At 38.3% G+C, this 21,555-nt stretch overlaps 1 protein-coding gene across 1 annotated transcript; it reads right to left on the bottom strand.

Moving 5' to 3' along the window:
* Positions 1-10,868: 10,868 nt before the first annotated feature.
* STEAP1 (STEAP family member 1) lies at positions 10,869-21,261 on the bottom strand. Its single transcript, XM_058525078.1, has 5 exons — positions 21,184-21,261; positions 17,211-17,325; positions 14,240-14,752; positions 13,480-13,644; positions 10,869-11,230 (listed from the first exon to the last, which is right to left on the bottom strand). The coding sequence occupies exons 2-5, from the start codon at positions 17,292-17,294 to the stop codon at positions 10,973-10,975; spliced, it is 1,020 nt and encodes a 339-aa protein (XP_058381061.1). The 5' UTR covers positions 17,295-17,325; positions 21,184-21,261; the 3' UTR covers positions 10,869-10,972.
* Between the last annotated feature and the right edge of the window lie 294 nt (positions 21,262-21,555).

Raw genomic sequence — 21,555 nt, 5'->3', positions numbered from 1 at the left:
GTCACATTGGTTGCTGGGTGGAATATACTCTGTGGGAGTGGTGGTGGCAGGGGATGAGGATGAGAGTGAGAGCAGAAAGACCAGTTGAGGGGTTTCCAGAATTCTAGGAGAAAGACTATAGGGTCTTGGACCAAGATGATTTTAGTGATGAGACACAGTTGGATACAGAATATATTCTGATGGTTGAACCAACAGAATTTGCTGATAAATTGGTTGAGGAGTGTGAGGTAAAGAGCAGTACCAAAGATAACTCCTGAGTGTCTGTCCTGAGCAACTGGGTGGAGGTAGGAAGGAAATTATGATTTTACCTTTAGAATTTGATGTTTGAGATGCTTTTCAGACATTCAAATGAAGTTGTCAATAAGGCAGTTAGATGTTACAGGCTGGAGATCAGGTGAAAGGTCAAGACTAGGGATAAAATATAAATTTGGGACTCATCAACACACTTTTGATGTTTTATATCTAAGGCCATAAGACTGAAGGAGATCACCTACATTGTGAGTGTAGATAGAGAAGAGAAGGGGGCCAAGGAGTTAACCTTGCCGACGTTGAGATGATGGGAAAAGGAAGAGGAGCCAGCGAAGGAAACGGAGAATGCGTGTTGGAGAGTATGGTTTCCCAGAAGGCAAGTAAATAAAATGTTTCAAGAAAGAAAAAGTTATCAAACTTGTCAAATGTTACTGGGTTATCAAGAAAGATGAGAACTGAGAATTGATCACTTGGTGATCTTGACAAGAGAAGATGCAGTGGAACAGTGAGGGATAAAGCTATTCAGAATAGAAGAGAAGAAGAGGCCATAGAAATAGTGAGCATAGCCAACTCTCTCTAGGGATTTCTGCTTCTGGTAATGCTTGCATAAGTTATATGTACCAATCCTGAGAACAGCTAGAAAAACAAGACTGATCATAAAAACTCTCTGCCTGAAGGTATTGGATAGCTCACAAAATTGTGAAGAATAATAAGTTTTGGAAGAAGATAGAAACCCAGAAAGGTAAACCCAGCACTGTGGTCTACTTTTCTGTTAGGAGGAAAACTAGCTGAGAGACTGAGAAAATGAACAGCACTTTTAACAACCTCAAGAGACTAATAGGACAAAATACAGGATATTTTGGAAAAATTGCTGGTTTGGTTCCAGACCGCTGCAATAAAGCAAATATCACAATAAAGTGAATCATATAAATTTTTTGGTTTCCCAGTGCATATAAAAGTTATTTTACACTATACCGTAGTCTATTAAGTGTGCAATAACATTATGTTTAAAATAACAGTGTATATACCTTAATTAAAAAATACTTCATTGCTAAAAAATGCTAAGCATCATCTAAGCCTTCAGTGAATCCTAATCTTTTTGCTGGTGGAGGCTCCTGCCTCTATGTTGATGGCCGCTGACTGACAGGGTGGTGGTTGCTGAAGGTTGAGGTGGCTGTGGCAATTTCTTAAAATAAGACAACAGTGAAGTTTGCTGCATTGATTGACTCTTCCTTTCACAAACGATGTCTCTGTATCATGTGATGTTGTTTGATAACATTTTACCCACAGTAGAACTTCTTTCACAATTGTAGTCAGTCTTCTCAAACTCTGCCGCTGCTTTATCAACTAAATTTATGTAACATTCTAAATCTTTTGTTGTCATTTCAACAATCTTCACAGTATCTTCACCAGGAGTAGATTCCACCTCAAGAAACCACTCTCTTTGTTCATCAAGAAGAAGCAATTTCTCATCTAAGTTTTATCATGAGATTGCAGCAATTCAGTCCCATCTTTAGGCTCCACTTCTAATTCTAGTTCTGTTGCTATTTCCACCACATCTACAGATGCTTCCTCCCCTGAAATCTCGAACCGCTCAAAGTCAACCATGAAGTGTGGAATCAACTTCTTCCAAACTCCTGTTAATGTTGATATTTTGACCTTTCCCCATGAATCACGAATGTTCTTAACAGCACCTAGAATGGTGAATCCTCTCCAGAAAGTTTTCCATTTACTTTGCACAGATCCATCAGAGGAATCACTATCTATGGCAGCTCTAAGCTTAAGAAATGTATTTCTTAAATAATAAGACTTGAAAGTTAAAATTACTTCTTGATCCATGGGCTACAGAATGGATGCTGTGTTAGCAGGCATGAAAACAACATTAATCTCCTTGTACATCTCCATCAGAGCCCTTGGGTGACCAAGTGCGTTGACCAGGTCAATGAGCAGTAATATTTTGAAAGGAATCTTTTTTTTTTCTGAGCAGTAGTTCTCAACAGTGGGCTGAAAATATTCTGTAAACCGTGTTGTAAACAGATGTGCTGTCATTCAGGCTTTGTTGTTCCATTTATAGAGCACAGGCAGAGTAGATTTAGCATAATTCTTAAGGACCCTGGGATTTTCAAAATGGCAAATGAACACTGGCTTCAACTTAAAGTCCCCAGCTGCATTAGCCCCTAACAAGAGAGTCAGCCAGTCCTTTGAAGCCAGGCATTGACTTCTCTCCAGCTATGAAAGTCCTAGATGGCATCTTCCTCCAGTAGAAGGCTGTTTCATCTACATTAAAAATATGTTGTTTAGTGTAGCCGCCTTCATTAATTATCTTAGCTAGATCTTCTGGAGGATTTGCTGCAGCTTCTACATCAGCACTTGCTGCTTCCCCTTGTACTTTTATGTTGTGGAGATGGCTTCTTTCCTTAAACCTCATGAACCAACCTCTGCTAGCTTCAAACTTTTCTTCTGCAGCTTCCTCACCTCTCTCAGCCTTCACAGAACTGAAGAGAGTTAGGGCCTTGCTCTGAACTAGGCTTTGGCTTAAGGGAATGTTGTGGTTGGCTTGATCTTCTATGCAGACCACTAAAACTCTCCATATCAGCAATAAGGCTGTTTTGCTTTCTTATCATTCCTTGTGTTCACTGGAGTAGCACTTTTAATTTCCTTCAAGAACTTTTCCTTCGCAGTCACAACTTGGCTAGCTCTTTTACGCAAAAGTCCTACTTTCGGCCTACCTTGGCTTTTGACATGCTTTCCTCACTAAACTTAGTTATATCTAGCTTTTGATTTAAAGTGAGAGATGTGCAACTCTTTCTTTTACTTGAACACTTAGGGGCCATTGTAGGGTTATTAATTGGCCTAATTTCAATATTGTTGTGTCTCAGGGAATAGGGAGGCCCAAGGAGAGGGAGAGAGATGGATGAATGGCCTGTTGGTGGAGCAGTCAGAACACACACAACATTTATCAATTAAGTTTGCTGTCTTATATGGGAGTGGTTTGTGACACCGCAGAACAATAATAGTAGCATCAAAGATAGCTGATCATAGATCACCATAGCAGATATAATAATAATAAAAAAGCTTGAAGTATTGTCAGAATTACTAAAGTGTGACACAGAGACACAAAGTGAGCAATTGCTATTGGAAAAATGGCATTGATAGACTTGCTCGATGCAGTGTTGCCACAAACCTTCAGTTTGTAAAAAACATAAAATTGGCAAAGTGTAAGAAAGCGAAGTGCAATAAAATGAGGTATGCCTGTATGTAATGCAGAGTATGCCAAAGGAAATAGCCAGGTAGTCACCCTCCACCAGGCTTTGAGTTAGAATCCCAAAAAACTAACTCCTAGGAATAAGTGTGAACCAGAAGTAGTTCAAGTCTGGCAGAGACTAAAGCCTAGCTTCAAATAAACTCAATCCTTAAAATTGAATTAACAAAATCTCACATTGCTAGTGTTCCTAACCACCTGCCAGAAGAAAACCCAAATTCTCTCTAGAATAAAATAACATTATTTAAGGCCTCGAATTATTTCTACAATGTCTTAGTATACAATGTCCAGCACTCAATAAAATAACCAGTCATACTAGGAGATAAATGAAGTGACTGAAAACCAAGGGGAAAAAGAAAAAAACTCTAACAATAGAAACAGACAGGAGTATCAGGTAATGGACTTAGCTTTAAGATTCTTACTCTGCTCAAGGAAATTAAGGACAGATTAAGAAATTTGACAAAAAATTGGAAGCTATGAAAACAAACAAAATTAAAATTCTAAAACTGAATTTACGTGATAACTGAAAGTAAAAACCGATGGATGGATTTAATAACTAATTAGACACAGTTGAAGAGAGAATTAATGAACTAGGAGATAGGTAAAAGTAATTACCAGAATGAAGTATAGAGAAAAAAAGGAATGGAAAATACAAAGAGAGGGTTATAAAATAGGAGATAGAGTGAGAACATCTAGTGTGAGTAATTGGAGCCCTGGAAGAAGCAGAGGAGACAGAAAATGGGACATAAGCAATATTCAAAAAGATAATGGCTGAGAACTTTCCAAATCTGTTGATGAATATCAAACCACAGATTCAAGAAGCACTGCAAACCCCAACTAAGATAGCTAAAAGGACAACCACACTTAGCCTAATTATAGCAAAAGTCCTGAAAACTAAGATGAAAAGAAAAAATCATAAAGTAGCCATAGGAACCTCACGAAGCAACAGTTAGAATGAAATTTCTCTTCTTTCATCAGAAATAATGGAACTTTCCAAAAGTTCTGAAAGTAAATAACTGCCAATAAAGATTTCTAAACATCTAAAAATGTATCCTTCAATAATGAAGATGAAATAAAGACATTTTCAGACCAAAAACTTGTGAAAAAATTTTTTTTTCTAGCAGGCATGCATTACACACTGAAAAGAATACTAAAGATTTTTTTCCAGGGAGTGGGAAAATGAAACCAGATGGAAGCTAGGAGATGCAGGAAAGAATAAACAGCAACTAAAATGGTAAATGTGTATAAATCTAAATGACTGTATAAAACAGTAGTTATAATTCCTTTTGGGTCTAAATATATTCAGTAATAAAATATACAACAACAATGTCAAGGGGGAGTTAAATGAAGTTAAAATGGTCTAAGTTTCTTACATTGTACTAGGAGAGGTAAAAGTGCCAGTTAATATTAGATTTTGCTATGTCAATGATGATGTAATCTCTAGAGTAACTTATAAAAATAATAAAAAAATGTATAACTGTTATGGGGGAAAATTACATTATTTATTATATAAATAATCTCAATCAATTTGAAAAAGGCAATATAATAAAGAAACAAAAAATGTAGAACTATGGAAAAATAGGAAGCAAACAGTAAGATAATAGAATAAAGTCCAAATATGTCAATAATTACATTTAATATATATGGCCTAAATGTTGTCATTAAAGGCAAAGGTTGCCAAACGGAATTAAAAAAACAACTACATGTCGCTCTCAAAAGATATACCTAAAAATACAGGAAAACAGAAAGATTGAAAGTGATAGGATAGAAAAATATATGCCATGCAAATACTAACCAAAAGAAAGCTGAATAGATACGTTAATATCAATGTAGACAAATGTTTTGAGGAATTTTGTTTTATAGGTTTGCAGAGAAATGGGTCAAAAACTAGAGGGAAACGTTGGTTCAAACTATTTATTTAATACTTGTGTACTAATGGGAATAATACAGCAGAGATGAGTAAATTGATGACACAGGAAAGATGTGTATAATTTAAGAGCAAAGCTCTTTGAGTAGAAAAGGGGATGGGATTCAGTGCTGAAACAGGAGTTGGCCTCAGGGACAGGAACAATTTTTTTGTTTTAATAAGCAGAGAGTAAGAGTCCAGATTCATGTACATTGGGAGATAGATTTGTTGATGAGAGGATGAGACAAGTCTCTTCTGATTAAATCTATTTCCTAAGGAAAATGTACCAGTTGAGTGTAGGAGGAGAGGTTATTATTGGTTTGAGCAGAGGGAAGGTGTGAAATAGCAGTTTTAACAAGAGGAAAAAAAAGACTATGGAAATATACAAAGATTAGGCAGTGTTGAGGGTTCACGTATTTGGATCATAAGTTTAAAGTGAGGCTAGTCAGTGTGGTAGTTGCATGTTTTTTCCCAGCCAAGTCCATCTTCTTCAGCGAGGATGTAGAGTAGGTGAAGAGTTTAATCGGTGCTCAGGTGAAGTGAGGTAAGATGTGGGCACAATTTCTCTTTATAAATGCTACACTTCCCAGACTAAAGGAGACATTTGTCCCTCCCTCTGTCCTCTTTTACATGCATGGGTAGTGAGGTGGTGAGTGACTGTAGTGCTGGTTCTGCTGAAAAGCACCTCTCAGCAAACCCTGTCTGACTCCACAGCTGGTTGGGGCTTTGAAGCTCTGAAATTAGCATGCGGACTATTTAGCACTTCTGGTTCTCAGCTGTGGGCCTGGTTGCAAAATTTGAGAGAATAGGAAAGAACTCACTTTGAACCTTATAGCATCGTTACATCTGTCTGCAGAGACAGAACAAGCAGATGCACTTAGGTTCTGTCTCGTGGGATCCCAGCTCTAGGGACTGGGAGGATATGTCACCTACCTTACCTGGGGTTATATCAGCATCCCCCTTTATGTATATCTCCCCCTTTACTTGAGGGACTTTGAGTAGGTTTCTGTGCTTTGCAAAAGAGCAATTCTTGACAAAAAGATCAGTTTCCTCCTCTGTATAAATAAAGAGGGGTTTTCAAACTGTGCACCGTGGATCCCATGTTGTCACAGGGACTTGTGAGCAGGATGGAAGAAGTAATAAAAAGGCACGGCTCTGAGGCCCGCAGCCCACTTCAACTCTGACCCCTATTACATACTGGGCTTTTGTTAGGCATTTTGCTCTAAAAAGGTTCTGTTAAAAAAAATGAAGATAAAACCTACTTTCCCAGCTCTTACACTGTATAATTCCGCCATGTAAACCCATACATATTGATCTTTTGTGATAGTACAACTTCAAGTTACAAGACAAGGGTAGGTCTGAAATCATTTCCCAGCACGTGCCAATCATTATGGCATGGTCATCACAACCCCTGAGCTTAGCTTCCTGGTTCTCTGACTCTTAGAAGATGTTGTAAAGTCAGTCACCGCCCCGTCCTGCTGAGGAGCAGGATGGAGTATTGGTTCTAAGAAGATCAACAGCTTCCTCACCATTACGATTTTGGCACCTATGTTCCTTTCCTTTCTTCTCTCTCTTCAATTTTGTTCAGAAATACAAACGTTTTGCTGAGGGAGCCTCACTTCAGTGGGGTAATGCCTCTGGGCAAGGGATTAGCGAACTCAGGAGATTTCCTCAGTCTCTTCCAGTTCAATAATTTTACAGCTGCATGAACTGGCAACTTGTTCTTGGCACTGTTCAAATGGGCATCCATTAATAAATCTGAGAATGTCACATACTCATTAGCAACTAATGTAAGGACCCCTGACCAGCTGAAGAAGTAGAATTAGCTGAGAAAAAGAAGGTACTGGACGTTAGCCTCAGGTCATGTGTAATGGTCACTAGCCAGTCATTTATTAATTTATTCATGCTTGGGATAATTTTCAACAAATAAAAGATCAAATAATTTATTGCCTCTTCAAGGAGCCACTTGAGAACACCTAGAAAAATTGGCATGAAGAAAGAAGACATCTAATTAACTGAGTAAAACTTAACATTAAATCCAAACTGGAAAATTTCTAACACTTACTTTGAAGACCGGTTAGAAAAAGGGCTACTACATCTTGTTCATTTTCTTGGAAGAAAATTCTAGAGTTAATGTTACCAATGAAAATTACACATTTTTGTTGTTAAGTTGTATGTTTAATTTTATGGATCCCATGCTTAATAGGCCATAATTTCTCACAGGCTTCCTCAGACATTTCGTCTATGGTCTGAAAATCAGATCAGAACCATAAATTTCTTTTTTATTGTTTTTAAACAAAATTAAATGTAGCTCATTATTAAAATAGTAAAACACATCATTTAAACAGTGTTTTTAAAAAATCAAAAATTATAAAATCGCTATAGAACAAACGCTTAAAGAAAATAAACCCTAGGCAGACTTCATTTTGAGTAGAAAAGGAAGCTCTGTGTGGAGAAGGAAGGCACTGGGCTCCTAGCCAGCAGATTTTCTAGGTCTCTTCTTTGTGCTCCAGGGAGACCTTGAGTGACTATTCTCCATGAGGGTGTTAATTGTATCAGAAGTTTCATTAAAAAATCACCTTATCAAAGGAGCAGGGAAATGCTTTCCTTTTTCTTCCCACTGCTCCAAGCTGTATGCCTTTCATAGTTACAACTGTGTATGCTGAAACTAAAAAACTACGCTGGATCCCTTAGCAACTGAGATTATTGTAAACAGCATATAATGTACAGAACACACACTCTGTTTTTGTTTTGGTTAAAAAAATCTGCTTCTGCTATAGAATTCCCCATCCTGTTTAATCGCGTCACTCTTTAAGTCATCCAACCTAACAGAATCCCGGAAGTCCCGTCCTAAATGTCTTCCTCTCCCTTACTTTTTAGATTCTTTTGGTCATGAATTCCTGGAAAGTCTGTCTTCCTATCATATTTCATTAGCTCCCCTCTTTTATCACCCCCTCTGTAATGACCTTCCCTCATAGAATGCATTGTTTCTGTCCTGGGACATTACAGTTGTCTCCTTAGATATTCTTCCAGCCTTCCAATTTGCCTTCACCCTTTGGCCCCCACCATCAAATCCATCTCCTAGATAGTCTACAGAGAGATCTTTCTAAAATGCAAATCTGATCATGTTAAGCTCCTGTTTAGTTTTTTCAATGGCTTCCCCACTCCCTGAAGGACAAAGTCCAAACATAGCTTCCCCACTCCCTGAAGGACAAAGTCCAAACATAGTTTCATGTCATACAATGACATTGTTGATCTATCTGGCCTGGGCCCTGACCCAATCTGGTATTTCCTTCATACTCTATTCCAGGGCTTGAGTCCTTCCAACACCTCCCATACCATCATTTTACACCTCCATGATGCTCACTATGCTACCTATCTTCTCATTCTGTCTGAAGGACTCCTACTTATACTTTAATACCCAGCTCAAATAGTTCCTCCTTTTTGGATCAACTTCACACTGTCCTGACTTTGCTCTTTTAAAGAGAATTGGTCATTTCGTCCTTAGTGATACCTGTTAGCCTAGAATCCATTGCTGAACTAAAATCTGTCTTCCCTATGGGACCGTGAGTAGAGACTAGGTCATTTCTATCTTGATACAACCTCTGTCTAGAACTGGGCCTGGTATATGGGAGGTGGTCTTTAAATATTCATTGAGTGAATAAAAGGAAATCCAAGCTTATACAAGAACACAATATTTGTTCTTTTTAAGACAATTTTTATTGTTTTCTTCTGTTTATAACAATACTACCCAACAATTGTAAAAAATTTAGAAAAGATACAAAGAGTGAATCATCTAGTTTTCAACAGCCTATGAGTACGAATTGAATCTAGATGTCTTTGTGCATTACTTCTAAGGCCCTTGTAGACTCCGTTCCTCCTATCACTGGGAATTCTCCAAAGGGTAGGTTCTGTGTTTCAGAATAGGCCTGTTCTTGCTTATTGTTATTATCTAGCTCATGGCTAACCAAGACAGGAATCCAATAATCAAGACAGAACTCAGCTGTTGTCCTTGACAGCTTCATTAAGTGCCACTTCAGGTTGGAATCCTGTTCTCAAGCTGCAGCTTCTCTGATGTCTTGGTACCAGAAAAGTTGACACTTGACTTCTCCCTCTCAGTACTAGAGATGCTAACACTTTACCATCTTGCAATGCAGTTGAGTGCAGGTACTTGACTGCTGCATCTCAGGGCTGGTTGATTATGGTATGGCATGTGCAATGCTTAGCAAGGTGGTCCCGTAGTTATGTCACCTCACTGAATCTGGTTTGCAATTCTAGAGCCCTAGATTCCTTTTTCTCTTATGGTGAATTATTTCTCAAGGTCACTATTGTTGCTCTGCTTCCAATTGTGCTACTCTCAACTCCTTTCTTCACTATCTACAGGCACATCTCTATATGTCTGAATTCCAGTAGTGCAGAGAATTCAAATTTATACTCCAGAAGGCCCCTAACCCCCCCTGTAATAATGAATAATCATCTTTTGTAATAGAACAAAAAAGAAAACAACTGAACTCCACTCAGTGTGCTAAGTGTTTTTCCTAATTTGTACCATTAGCATTATCTCTATTTTTTTTTTAAAAATCATTTTACTTATTTTTATTTATTTATTTTTTTCCCCCAAAGCCCCAGTAGATAGTTGTACATCATAGTTGCACATCCTTCTAGTTGCTGTATGTGGGACACGGCCTGAGCATGGCCGGAGAAACGGTGCGTTGATGCGCGCCCGGGATCCAAACCCGGGCCGCCAGCAGCGGAGCACGCGGACTTAACCGCTAAGCCACGGGGCCGGCCCATCTCTGTTGTTTTTAATTGTAATAAATTGTTTACCTGTATAAGCGATAAGGTTTGTAGTTACTTTTGCTAATTATGAAAAACCTCTGAAGTATAGTCAGTTGGGTTAGCAAGTCCCAATAGCAGATGTATAGTTTGCTCTTTGGGGAACTGGTTCATGGTATGCTTTCATCAATGTGTTACGGTAAGTTCAACTGAGTTGTACATAATTCAGGTGGAGAAAATGGAATCTACTTTTTCTCCTAGATTGCCTGTGTTTTGTTTTGCCTGGATGTGTATCTGATATTAGTCTGTTGCTTTACTGCTTTAGACACAATCTATGTGTTTCTTGAGATAGGTGTTTCATGAATAGCACCCAGTTATAGGAAAATGAAAGTTCTTTAACAATAATCATAAACACTGGATATACTTGTGTGGTAGATTCAGATAGTATACTTTTTCATGGCTCATGGTACCTTTTAATGAGTATCAAGGACTGGTACTTCAAGGCTTTTTATTATTTATAATGCTATGCAGTCTGACAAATCAGATAAGATTGTTTTGTTATGCTTAGCTTTAGTGAACATAGAGAATGTGCTAAAGATCATTTTCTTTCTTTCTCTGAATTAAATGTACAAAGAAATACACATATTTCAAACTCATCACCCATAAACAAAGAGATACGTTAAGATCTTCAAGTGGTCATTTTATTAAACAAATACAAATTTGAAATGTTTCTGATAAAATATACCAATATTGAACAAAAATATGTGTAAAGAGTAATTCTACAACTGGGAAGACATCTCAGTTTTATTAATTTTGTTGACATCTTCCCAACCATGTCTAATCTTCAGTATCTTCTTCCTCAAGCATGGCAGGAACAGAATGGCTTTGCATATCAGGACAACAATCGGAAGTAAAACAGCTATCATAAAAGTTGGAGGTGTATACCATACAAATTGTTTTATATCTACCCATTTATTCCAGGCAAAAATCAATGCATGTACTGTGCCCAGTAGAAGAGAAACAATTCCTAGCTTGCTCTGCAAAAGAAAAAAAATTATCTTGGTGAAGATTGGTTCAATACGAGTTTATTCCATCCTACCTCATCTGGATCTGTTCTGTTGCTTGGAAATTCTTTCCTTCACCTGTGATTGTTTCCTTATTACATTTTTACATGTCCCCACCTCACCCCCTTACTTTTGGGTAATGTCTTTGTCTCCAGGCTAAGTTGAGAAAATTCACAATCATTCTCCTTTCAGTCTCAGCTAATCAATAACACCGTCTTCCCTTTCTCCACACTTTGTTCATCTCTCTTATGAAGTTTATTTTATGGTGCTTTGTCTCTTGTGCATTTGCCTTAATTCTGCCTATCAAGAGACATCTAAAACCAGGGACTCTGTCTTACTCATCACAGGATCCCTGCAGAATCAACAGAATGATTTGCGTATTTTAGGTGCTCAATAAATATTGCTGGGTTGACTGAAGATTAGTGCAAAAATCAATTTGACTTCAGTGATCTTTATTAGTGGTGAAAGCAACTAAAGTGACTGACTCTGATTTTGGTACATGGATACCAGAGGGAATGAACTTGGCCTATGCTAAAAAAAATCAAACATTCTGATAAAATGGAAAATGTCAACAATTATTCAATGTTTGAACAAAACACAGAGATATGGAAATGTGAAGAAAAATTTCAGCTTGCATTGGGATACTTGGTACCATCCAGATAAAGTTGCTCAAAAATAGTTGTTCAACAATGTAATTTTATGGCATTCTAACAATAGCTTTCTAGATAACTTTTGACTTCTATTTACTTTACTGGAAATGGTCATTAGCTTGCCAGAATGAATCCAACTCACAATTATTCAGCAGTAAGTACTCTGCAGTCCCAATGAATACAACCAGATAGCTAAGTTTATATTTTCAGATATAAATCTCCAAGATAAATTGTAGAGTAACCAGTTCTTGGATTATAAATGAAAAGTTTCTAGGTTATTAATTGAAAAATACATGTGATTGGTTGAAGATTAATTTCACCAATGTGTACTGTATACTTATTATGGGCTAGGTGTTGTGCACATAGTGGAATGTGCTCAGTTGTCAAAATGCAGCGCTTGAATTCCTCATTAAATCTGAAAAGTGCTGCTCAGCATAAGTGTGACAGGCAGAGCAATGTAAGAAGAAAGTTATTTAGGGATAAAGTGGCACATGTATACGGTGACAGACGGCAACTAGACTTGCGGTGGTGAACACAATGCAGTCTATACAGAAGTCGAAATATAATGATGTACACCTGAAATTTATATAATTTTATAAACCAATGTGATCTCAATAAAAAAAAAGTTATCTAATGGGGAACAGAAAACTCCAATAGCTCTCAGGTTGAACCTATAAAATCAGCAAATACTGCACTTAAAAAATACGGCACAATCTCTAAGCCACATTGGAATAATTCAGATGGAGACATCCTTTGCAGCCTAATCAGATGCCCGGATAATGTGTCTGTTAGAGTATACGTATGGACATGTATAAAGGATAGTGGGGAATGTCTGACTTTGTGGGACTTTCTAAAGATGTCCACCTGTAACAGCTATAATTTAAAAAATCTTGGCAGTGCTTATGACTGAATTAAATTTAGTCCTTTGAATCTTGTCAGACGTGGACCCCCTTGTGAATTCTGGCACATTGCTCATTTTAGGGTGTAATCTACCACTAGGCGATTAACCTCGGTAAATCTGAAATAGTTTTGAATTCCAAGAATATCGAGAAATTTCAAATGAATAAGCTACATAAAATGTAACTTGGAAAAAGAAGCCTTTAAAATGAGATATTAGAATACTTGTGGTAGATAAAACTCCACATTTCAAGGACAAATGCTTTTTTATGGATAGTACAAAGCTGTGTAACTTAAAAGGCATGAATAAAATCAGAGGATAGGCAAAAGAATATTTTTATTTTTGGGAAACTAACAAACTACGGATATTGAATTCCTAAAATATCACATTTATAGTTATTATATGGACAGCAAATTGTCTGTTTCAAAAGTTAGAAATAATATTTTTCTTTGAGTAATGCCTTTTACTTATGTCTAGAAAACACTTCTATTTAGCAGCAATAGAGAAAAGTGATAGGACAGCACATTATTAACTGGAACAAGTGTGGGATCTTTGCTATTGGAAAACCATTTGTTATTTTTAATGGGGTAAAGTCAGTATACTTGATGATATTATAAGCACAAAAAGAAGATTTACCTCTCTGAGAGACGAGAGTTATTTTATACATACTTTACCTGAATATAGTGAAATTCTCTCCATGTCAACGAGTCGCTCACAGATGGAATAGATGTCACAGCCAACAGAGCCAGTATTGCAAGTGCCACAATTCCCAGAGACACATAAATTTCCATTCTCCAAACATCATGCTCAATCCAGGCATCTTCTTTATTTTGTTGGACCTACAGAGGGTGGAAAGAGGGAGGAAGGAATGCAAACAACACTTGTTTCTGGCATAGGAACCTCCTTCTACCCTCCCACTAGGGAGGGCCTGATAACTAGAGGCCTCCACTAATTTATAGTTTTGTTTTTGCATTCCTCTAAGAGAAATGACATAAGAGCTTTCAATCTCTTTCCTTGAATGCAACACTTATATAATCTGTTTTATTAATTTATATATAGTTATTTGAAGGTTAGAATTGCAATGTGCATGCACATGTGGTAAATAAGCAGAAAATAAGAACAACTGACATTAAAAAGTAATCTTGTGAGGGTGTTAGAAGATTGAAATGTGGCCCTGTCAATGAACAAAATACTTGGTTGTGTTGTTAAAATTGTAGTTTACTATTTTCAGCTTAAAAAGAAACATTCCTTAATGTAAAACTATACAACCAAGCCCCAATGAAGAATTATAATAAAAACATTAAAAATGCAGGTTACTTTTCAACACAGGGTTTCAATAGAGGTTTGGAGTACTGATATTAAAATAAGGAGTTAGTTTGTTATGTGACTCAGACTTTTTAGTTTATAGTGATAGTGTCAATATCATCATCCTACCTGTTGATATGCCCAGTTTAGCAACTTGTATCTGTAAGACCGCCTCATTGGATAGGATAAACTGTAAATTGCATGCAGTACAGCAAAAAAGAAACTGAGAAGCCCAAGTTGCTTTCTTGCTAACATCCACCTATCCAACCAAGGTGGAAATTTCTTATACTTGGTTCCATTACGAAGCTGTACCACTGCTGCTATCACACCTGGCAAATAAACCAGGGTCAAGAGGGTGATGGAAACCATTGGCAAGACTTTGTTGATGACCAGGATTGGAATTTTATAAAAATACTGTTGATGGGAAGTTACAAAAGGGTGAATTATTTCCCTCAGAAGAGTGTAAAGAAAAGTCAGAGATGATACGATTGCAGCAATTTTCATTGGCAAGCGCCACTCTGGAAAGAGTTCCAGTTTGTGCCGAAGCCCTGGGGGGCAATCAAAGTCATCAAAACGGGTTGTTTGGTTCAAGTGCAAAAGCACAGATCTTTTCAGTACGCTGTTCTCTCCTGAGTCCTTATTCTATAAAGGAAAGAAAACAAACATCTTAAAATTCAACAAAACAATGGGATATCTCAATCTAATTATTTATTGTTCATTGTGCTTATCAGTAGAAAAGAACATTTAGAACCTTGCTTTTGGATACTGCTTAGCTGAAGATGGCATACTCTGTGTAGCACTGATCAAAGGTGCACTTAGATATGTTGGGGGTCTCCATTAATTCTGTTATTCATTTTTCTTTAAGACAAAAGAAATACATGCTTCAGATATCTCCACTAAAGCTTAGGCCATTGAATTTCTATCTTGAAGGCATGAAAGAATGGAATAATGCAACTGGGAAACTAAAATTGGAAAACTTAAAAAAAAATCCAATAATCTTTGGTAACAATAATAAAACTTGTAAGTTGTAACAGTTGTGTTTGTTTATGATATTTTTTGGTTACTGGACAACTCTCTGCAAAGAACGGAAGAGTGAAATCTTCATTAATTCAAGTACAAAGAATTAGGAATAACATAGTCATTACTATTAGATAAAAATATGTAATTTCTATCATGTAGTCTTCTATTTCTAAAATATCTCATTTGTGTAAGTACTGATAGACAAATAGTCTATTAAAGGAACAAAGGCTATATAAGTAGTTAAATCCCATAGGGATGATCTATTTCCTGAGAAAGTTATACTTCTTTATCCAGTTGCATTTCTAAGTAGCCAACATCAAAAGAAGTTTGCATTGAATATTTTGTCATTTCCCCAAGTGACTGATATACTAGCAAATGAAAAAAAACAAAACTCAAAATAAGAAATTATATCAGAGTGTTTCATATTGTGTTACTTTATGAACAAATTTACTTTCTCATCCAATATGTTATTCCTCATTTCTTATAGCTCTATCTGTAGAACCACATTTTAATGCTTGAAATGATGTTAGTGATTATCTTGTTTATTTACTCATTTTATACAGAGTAACTTTAATTCACATGGTTCTGTATAACTTTAGTGTTTAAAAATGACCTCTTGGGGCCGGCCCAGTGGCGCAAGTGGTTAAATGCATGTGCTCCGCTGCGGCAGCCCAGGGTTCGCCGGTTTGGATCCCGGGTGCGCACTGATGCACAGCTTGGCAAGCCATGCTGTGGCGGCGTCCCATATAAAGTGGAGGAAGATGGGCACAGATGTTAGCCCAGGGCCAGTCTTCCTCAGCAAAAAAAGAGGAGGATTGGCAGATGTTAGCACAGGGCTGATCTCCTCACCAAAAATAAATAAATAAATAAATAAATAAAAATGACCTCTTGCCATTTGACTTTTACTTTCAGTAATAAATCACTGTTACATCTGATGTTTTTTCCAATTACTCCATTTAGAAGGGAGTTGATGAGCATGATATAGCTTTTGTCATCACTGCGTGTTAAAACAATCAACTGAGATCAATGTTCTGTTTATGGGTAAAGAATTAGGGAACAGCAAGTAAGACAGCTAAATTGAAAATGAAAATAGTTTTATTTTATGCATACTGTTATTTTACAGAGTTATGTGCTTATAATATCTTATTTTTCCTATTAAATAATTAAGATAAAATAAATAATTTCTGTTAAAACTGCAGTTGAGATCATTTAGAAAGGTAAAAAGAGTTTGGAACCAAAATTTTCTACTACTTTTTCAGTCAAATAATATAGAAAGAGGGCTGGCCCCATCGCTTAGCGCTTAAGTGCGTGCGCTCCGCTACCGGCAGCCCGGGTTCGGATCCCGGGCGCACACTGATGCACCGCTTCTCCGGCCATGCTGAGGCTGCGTCCCACATACAGCAACTAGAAGGATGTGCAACTATGACATACAACTATCTACTGGGGCTTTGGGGAAAAAAAAGGAGGAGGATTGGCAATAGATGTTAGCTCAGAGCCGGTCTTCCTCAGCAAAAAGAGGAGGATTAGCATGGATGTTAGCTCAGGGCTGATCTTCCTCACAAAAAATAAATAACTAAATAAAATAATATAGAAAGAAACACTTAATCTTGAGGTGGGGCAAAAGTGGGACAAGTGATTCTTATTCTGAAATTGAATGTATTTGGTTAAACCAGCTTACTGATCTCCTGGTAAGCTGCCATGTTGCCTATAAAAAATCCGTGTTTCCCAAACTCCTGTTATATGGGCATTGATGACTCTTTGAAAAACAAACCCATAGAATGTTAGAAAAAACTGGAAGGGCCTTGGAGACGATCTGGCCCAACTGTCTAACTTTATGGATAAACCAAGACCCAGGATTTTCAGTGACTTATTCTAGGTTATTCAGCTAGTCCTTGACAGTCAGTCAAAGTACTATTTCTCTCATATACCATACTGCCCTTCACTCATCACAATGTCAGTGACAGGAATCAGAGTGAAGATATCAGCCGACCAGGGTGCAAATCACCTTTACAACACTAGGAAATATAGAACAGCATTTGAATTATGTTTATAGATTTTAATTAATTAATTATTATTTTACCAAATAGTCATCTTCGTCTAGATTCCTCCTGGGCTTCATTTTCCAAAGTTCTTCTTGGTTTGTGATGTCTTGTCTGCTCTCCATTAATTCTATAAAATAGAATGGCTTCAGCTACCTAGGAAAATAAAAATAATTATCTTCTTCAAGTCAATGCTATTTATGATATTAATGTTTGATGGGACAGTATGAAAAATTTACTCATACAAGGATTAGAGTGGCAGATAAAGTACAATGAAAATGCAGATTGTGACTGACTTACACATTTAACTTCACATTACAATCTGTAAGAATCTCAAACCAGTGCCCCATGTCAATGTAACTGCTCTTCTTTGCACTATCAGTGCAATGAATGACCTAGGTGTCTGTGGAATTCAAAGGGATGGATGTTGCCTTTTATTTTAGAAGAATTTAACTCCAGATGCTCATTTAGATGAAAGCCAACTCCCCTCAAAGGTAAATAGAATTAGGAATGCATTTTTTTTAGAGTCACAATGTTATCAACGGAGGTTAGAGTTAGCTGATATAAGATTATTTTTCAAGAAGTTGTGTTTAATAGACTTTTGGGGTTGACACTGGAATCTGAAATAATAATTAAATGATTTTATGGGGAAATGTACTCTGCGTTTCAGACAATGAACAGAATAGACACTGTTGGTGAGGTGAACAGATAGTGGCATAAAGGACCAAAAGGTTGTATTTTTCAGAGTGCCATTTTCCCATCAGAGTAATGGGCTGGTCTTTGTTGGTAAGACATACATTGCTAGTGTATTTCCAGTGGGGTTGTTGAGCTGTGCTCAATCACTGATATGACCACTCTCCTGGTCAACCGTGTGGAAATTAATATTGTCAAACTTCCTACCAGATAAAGGAATTTTTCCCTTAATCTCCTTCACAGATCCTTATTCAGGCTTGGCGTAACATTTTTTAGGGAAGAGAAACATATGGTGTCACAATATTATTCATTGTTTTCATTAGTTCTAAATTTATTTCCAGAGGAATACATCACCAATTTGTACTTTCTGAAATGCAGTGAGAAAAACAGATGAGATATACAACAATTTCATTTTCAAAAAACATTCCAAGTGTTTCTGAGTTTGAGATCACCTGTACTATTTTATTAAGTGGAAAGTTGTGTCCAGGAGTAGTTGAAAATATTTAATACATTCTCCAACTTCTAAAGGTTTGATCTTCACAAAGAATAAAGAGGAGCCATCTTTACATAATGCCAACATTTGCCTTTGTTGAAGTGCTCTGAGAACATTTTCCAGATATTATCTATTTCGAAATTTCACAATATTCATGCTGAGGATATTTGTTGTTTTGGTCTGCCCACATTCTTTTCTTGTTTTTTTATGATCTAAAACATTTCCTTTATTTGGAGAAATGCCCTTCCTTTGGCCATGGAAGTGGGCATATGACTCAGTCTTGGCTAATTACAGTTCTCTATTCCCTTGATCACATTGATTTGCTTAGGGATGGCATACTACCTTGGTTGAACCAGTTACAATCCTTCTCTGATATTTATATACAGAAGTGGAAGATACAGAGATGTCTTTAACATTTTAAGTTGGAATGATAAAAGCCCACCATGCATTTTTCTACATGCTGTAAAGACGAAGATGTCTTCAACAGAATAGAAGAGGGGGCCCGCCCTGTGGCATAGTGGTTAAATTCGCACACTCCGCTTCTGCAGCCTGGGGTTCGTGGGTTTGGAACATGCGCGCAGACCTACGCCCTGCTTATCAAGCCATGCTGTGGTAGGTGTCCCACATATAAAGTAGAGGAAGACGGCACGGATGTTAGCCCAGGGCCAATCTTCCTCACACACACACACACACACACACACAAATAGAACAGAAGAAAGCCAACACACAGAACACAACCAAGAAATGGAGAAAGACACAGAAGAGTCTTGGTGGCATATTTTAAGTATTTAGAATCCCTGAGACCACATCCTGAATTTCTCAGGTACATAAGCCAACATATTCCTTTTTTGCTTACACTAGTTTGAGTTGGTGTTCATCATTGGTATTTGAAAGAATTCTGAGTAAAGCATACACCAGTAAAGTATTTATGAACTGAACTCTGATGAGTTGAGAGGGCACTGAGGAGGAAAAAGAGAAATGAGATTTGTCCCTGTTCAAAGGAGGAGCTTACAGTCTATTTCCCTAAGAAGCATTATTCCAAGTCATATGATGATTTAACCAACATTATAAATAGAGTAATTTGTGGTGCATGTGTGTCTAGGAATAGGAATTTCATCTACTGCAATCAAACAGAAGAAATAATTCCCTATGTTTAGCAGCTGTTTTAACTCTGTGAGTTGCAGGTATGGCAAAGATGTTAACATATAAATCTGCATTTATTCAATATTAACTCATTAACTGTATTGTGAACAACAATGTCTGACAGTGAACAACGTCTGGAACACAAAGTTAAATGAGATGGAGCCTCCACTCCCCAAAACCTCAAAGTCTAGGAAAGAAGGTAGACATTTCAACAATGAACCGCATGATAGTGCAATGAATCCTAAAGAAGACAAAATTTTATAGACAGATGGTGGCACGGGAAGAGTGAAGGCTCTCTTCTATACCTGGTCCTGGGGCATCTAACAAGTTGGCAGTGTTTGCTGATTGAGGGCCGCTTTGTACAGAATCTGGGTGAAATGCCAGAAAGGCTCTGGAGAGGTATCCAGCCATCCATCTGCATGGTAGGGAGACCATGCTGAGGAGCAATGCCAAGGAAAAGCCCAGGGCAGTGAAGGAGCTTGTTGACTGTGAGGCCTACAGTCAACTTTGTGCCCACAAGCCAAGAAAACAAAATATCAGTCAAATAAAATATGTTGGTTTCCATCAGACATTAACCAAATATATAATTTAAGTTCTACGGTAAATTCTTTTCATGAAAAAATAAATAAATAACAGGAAAGAGCACAGTGTTCAGATGTTAGAAACTCCAGAATTTGACCCAAAGTTCTCTAACTTTCATCCTCATTATAAAGCAAAGCATATTTCTGATGTGACTGTTCTGTTTTGCCATACCAGGATGGCTGACCTGATGTTCCTGCTAAATATTGACACAGCCTAACCGGCTCATGTTTATGTTGAAGAGTTTAGAATACGAAGAAACTCAATAGCCAGGATACATTGTGGGTTGCACTGCATTTCCAAACGTTCTATACTTTCAAGCGCACACTCGCTTTACCATTTTTAACGATGTGAAGGGGAGATGTTTTTCTTCACTGGGCTGTTTTTTTAAGCATTGCTTTCTCCCTGTGCTTAACATTCTGTGCTAAATGAATGACCTTTTATTAAACGTCAGGATGTTGAGGGAAATATTTTTTTTTCTACAAAAAGAACAGAGTAAGGAATTTGCAAGCCTACGTAAATTTTATGTCTACAAACTCCTTCCAGTGGATTTTACCCATGACATACGTAAAGCTTTGATTGACTGTTTGGAGGGAACTTGAAACCCAACCCAGATCCTGAAAGAGTAGGACTAATGTTCCAAGGACTTAAAATGAAAACCTCCTGTTACTAGGAAATCTAAAGACAAGTTGTACGATTTTAAGAACTATGTACCAATCATTCATCAATGCGATGCAAACAAGTTGAAAACTTGCCATCAGAACCCAACCTAAGGACAAACTTAATAACCCATCATATCCCCTGAGCCCTCAGCGGAAAGGCTTCCTTGTGCGTCCCCGGCTCCCAGGCCCCGGCCAGGCCACAACGGAGCGGTGTGCTCTGCGGAGAGCTCGGCTGGAAGGCAGCGCGCCCTGGAGCCGCGCACAAGGGGCGAATTGAGCCGCGCTCGCTCCGGAGCGCCGCCGCCCCAGGAGCCGGCCGGCCCGCGAGCCGCTACAACTTCCCTCCCCTTCCCACCCCCGGAGGCTGGGAGCCGGCGCCCAGCCTCGCAGGGACAAGCGGAGGCGGGGAGCAAGCGGCAAGCCGGAACGACTCAAGGAACTCACCTGGTCCCCGGTGTGATCTGGCCGCTAGTTGCGGTCGCAGCGTCTGCCCTGAGGTGCCCGTCCCACGCGGCGCCCGGGCCTCCGGAGCGCTGAGCCCGCTCTCCCGCTGCAGACCCCGCCTTCTTGTCAATCGCCCCCCCAGCGCCACCTGCCGGTACCTGCTGTCCGCACGGCTCCTGCCTTGGATGGACAGCCCCGGAGGTCCCAGCGGCCGAGCCAAGGATTTCCCCACGTTGCAACCTGGCCGCTCCCGGGTTCCTTTCAAATAGCCCTGTCCTCTGCCTGAGGTCTGCGCCGCGCCCTCCCTCTCCTCCCCTTTCTTTAATCTCCCAGGTAAGGAACGTTCGCGCAATTCTTTAGAGCAGTGGTTCT

The sequence above is a fragment of the Diceros bicornis genome, chromosome 3 (genome assembly GCF_020826845.1).
Source record: "Diceros bicornis minor isolate mBicDic1 chromosome 3, mDicBic1.mat.cur, whole genome shotgun sequence".
NCBI lineage: Eukaryota > Metazoa > Chordata > Mammalia > Perissodactyla > Rhinocerotidae > Diceros > Diceros bicornis.
Note: the sequence above shows the minus strand (reverse complement) of the source record. Positions and strands in the feature narration are given on the sequence as shown.

What these genes read in the sequence shown, in the direction of transcription:
- STEAP1 (XM_058525078.1), bottom strand. Translation starts at nt 17,294, where the DNA reads ATGGAGAGCAGACAAGACATCACAAACCAAGAAGAACTTTGGAAAATG. An exon ending in TAAACTGGGCATATCAACAG is followed by an intron (nt 13,645 to 14,239) that starts GTAGGATGATGA and finishes CACCCTCTGTAG; the next exon opens with GTCCAACAAAATAAAGAAGA. An exon ending in GAGAATTTCACTATATTCAG is followed by an intron (nt 11,231 to 13,479) that starts GTAAAGTATGTA and finishes TTTCTTTTGCAG; the next exon opens with AGCAAGCTAGGAATTGTTTC.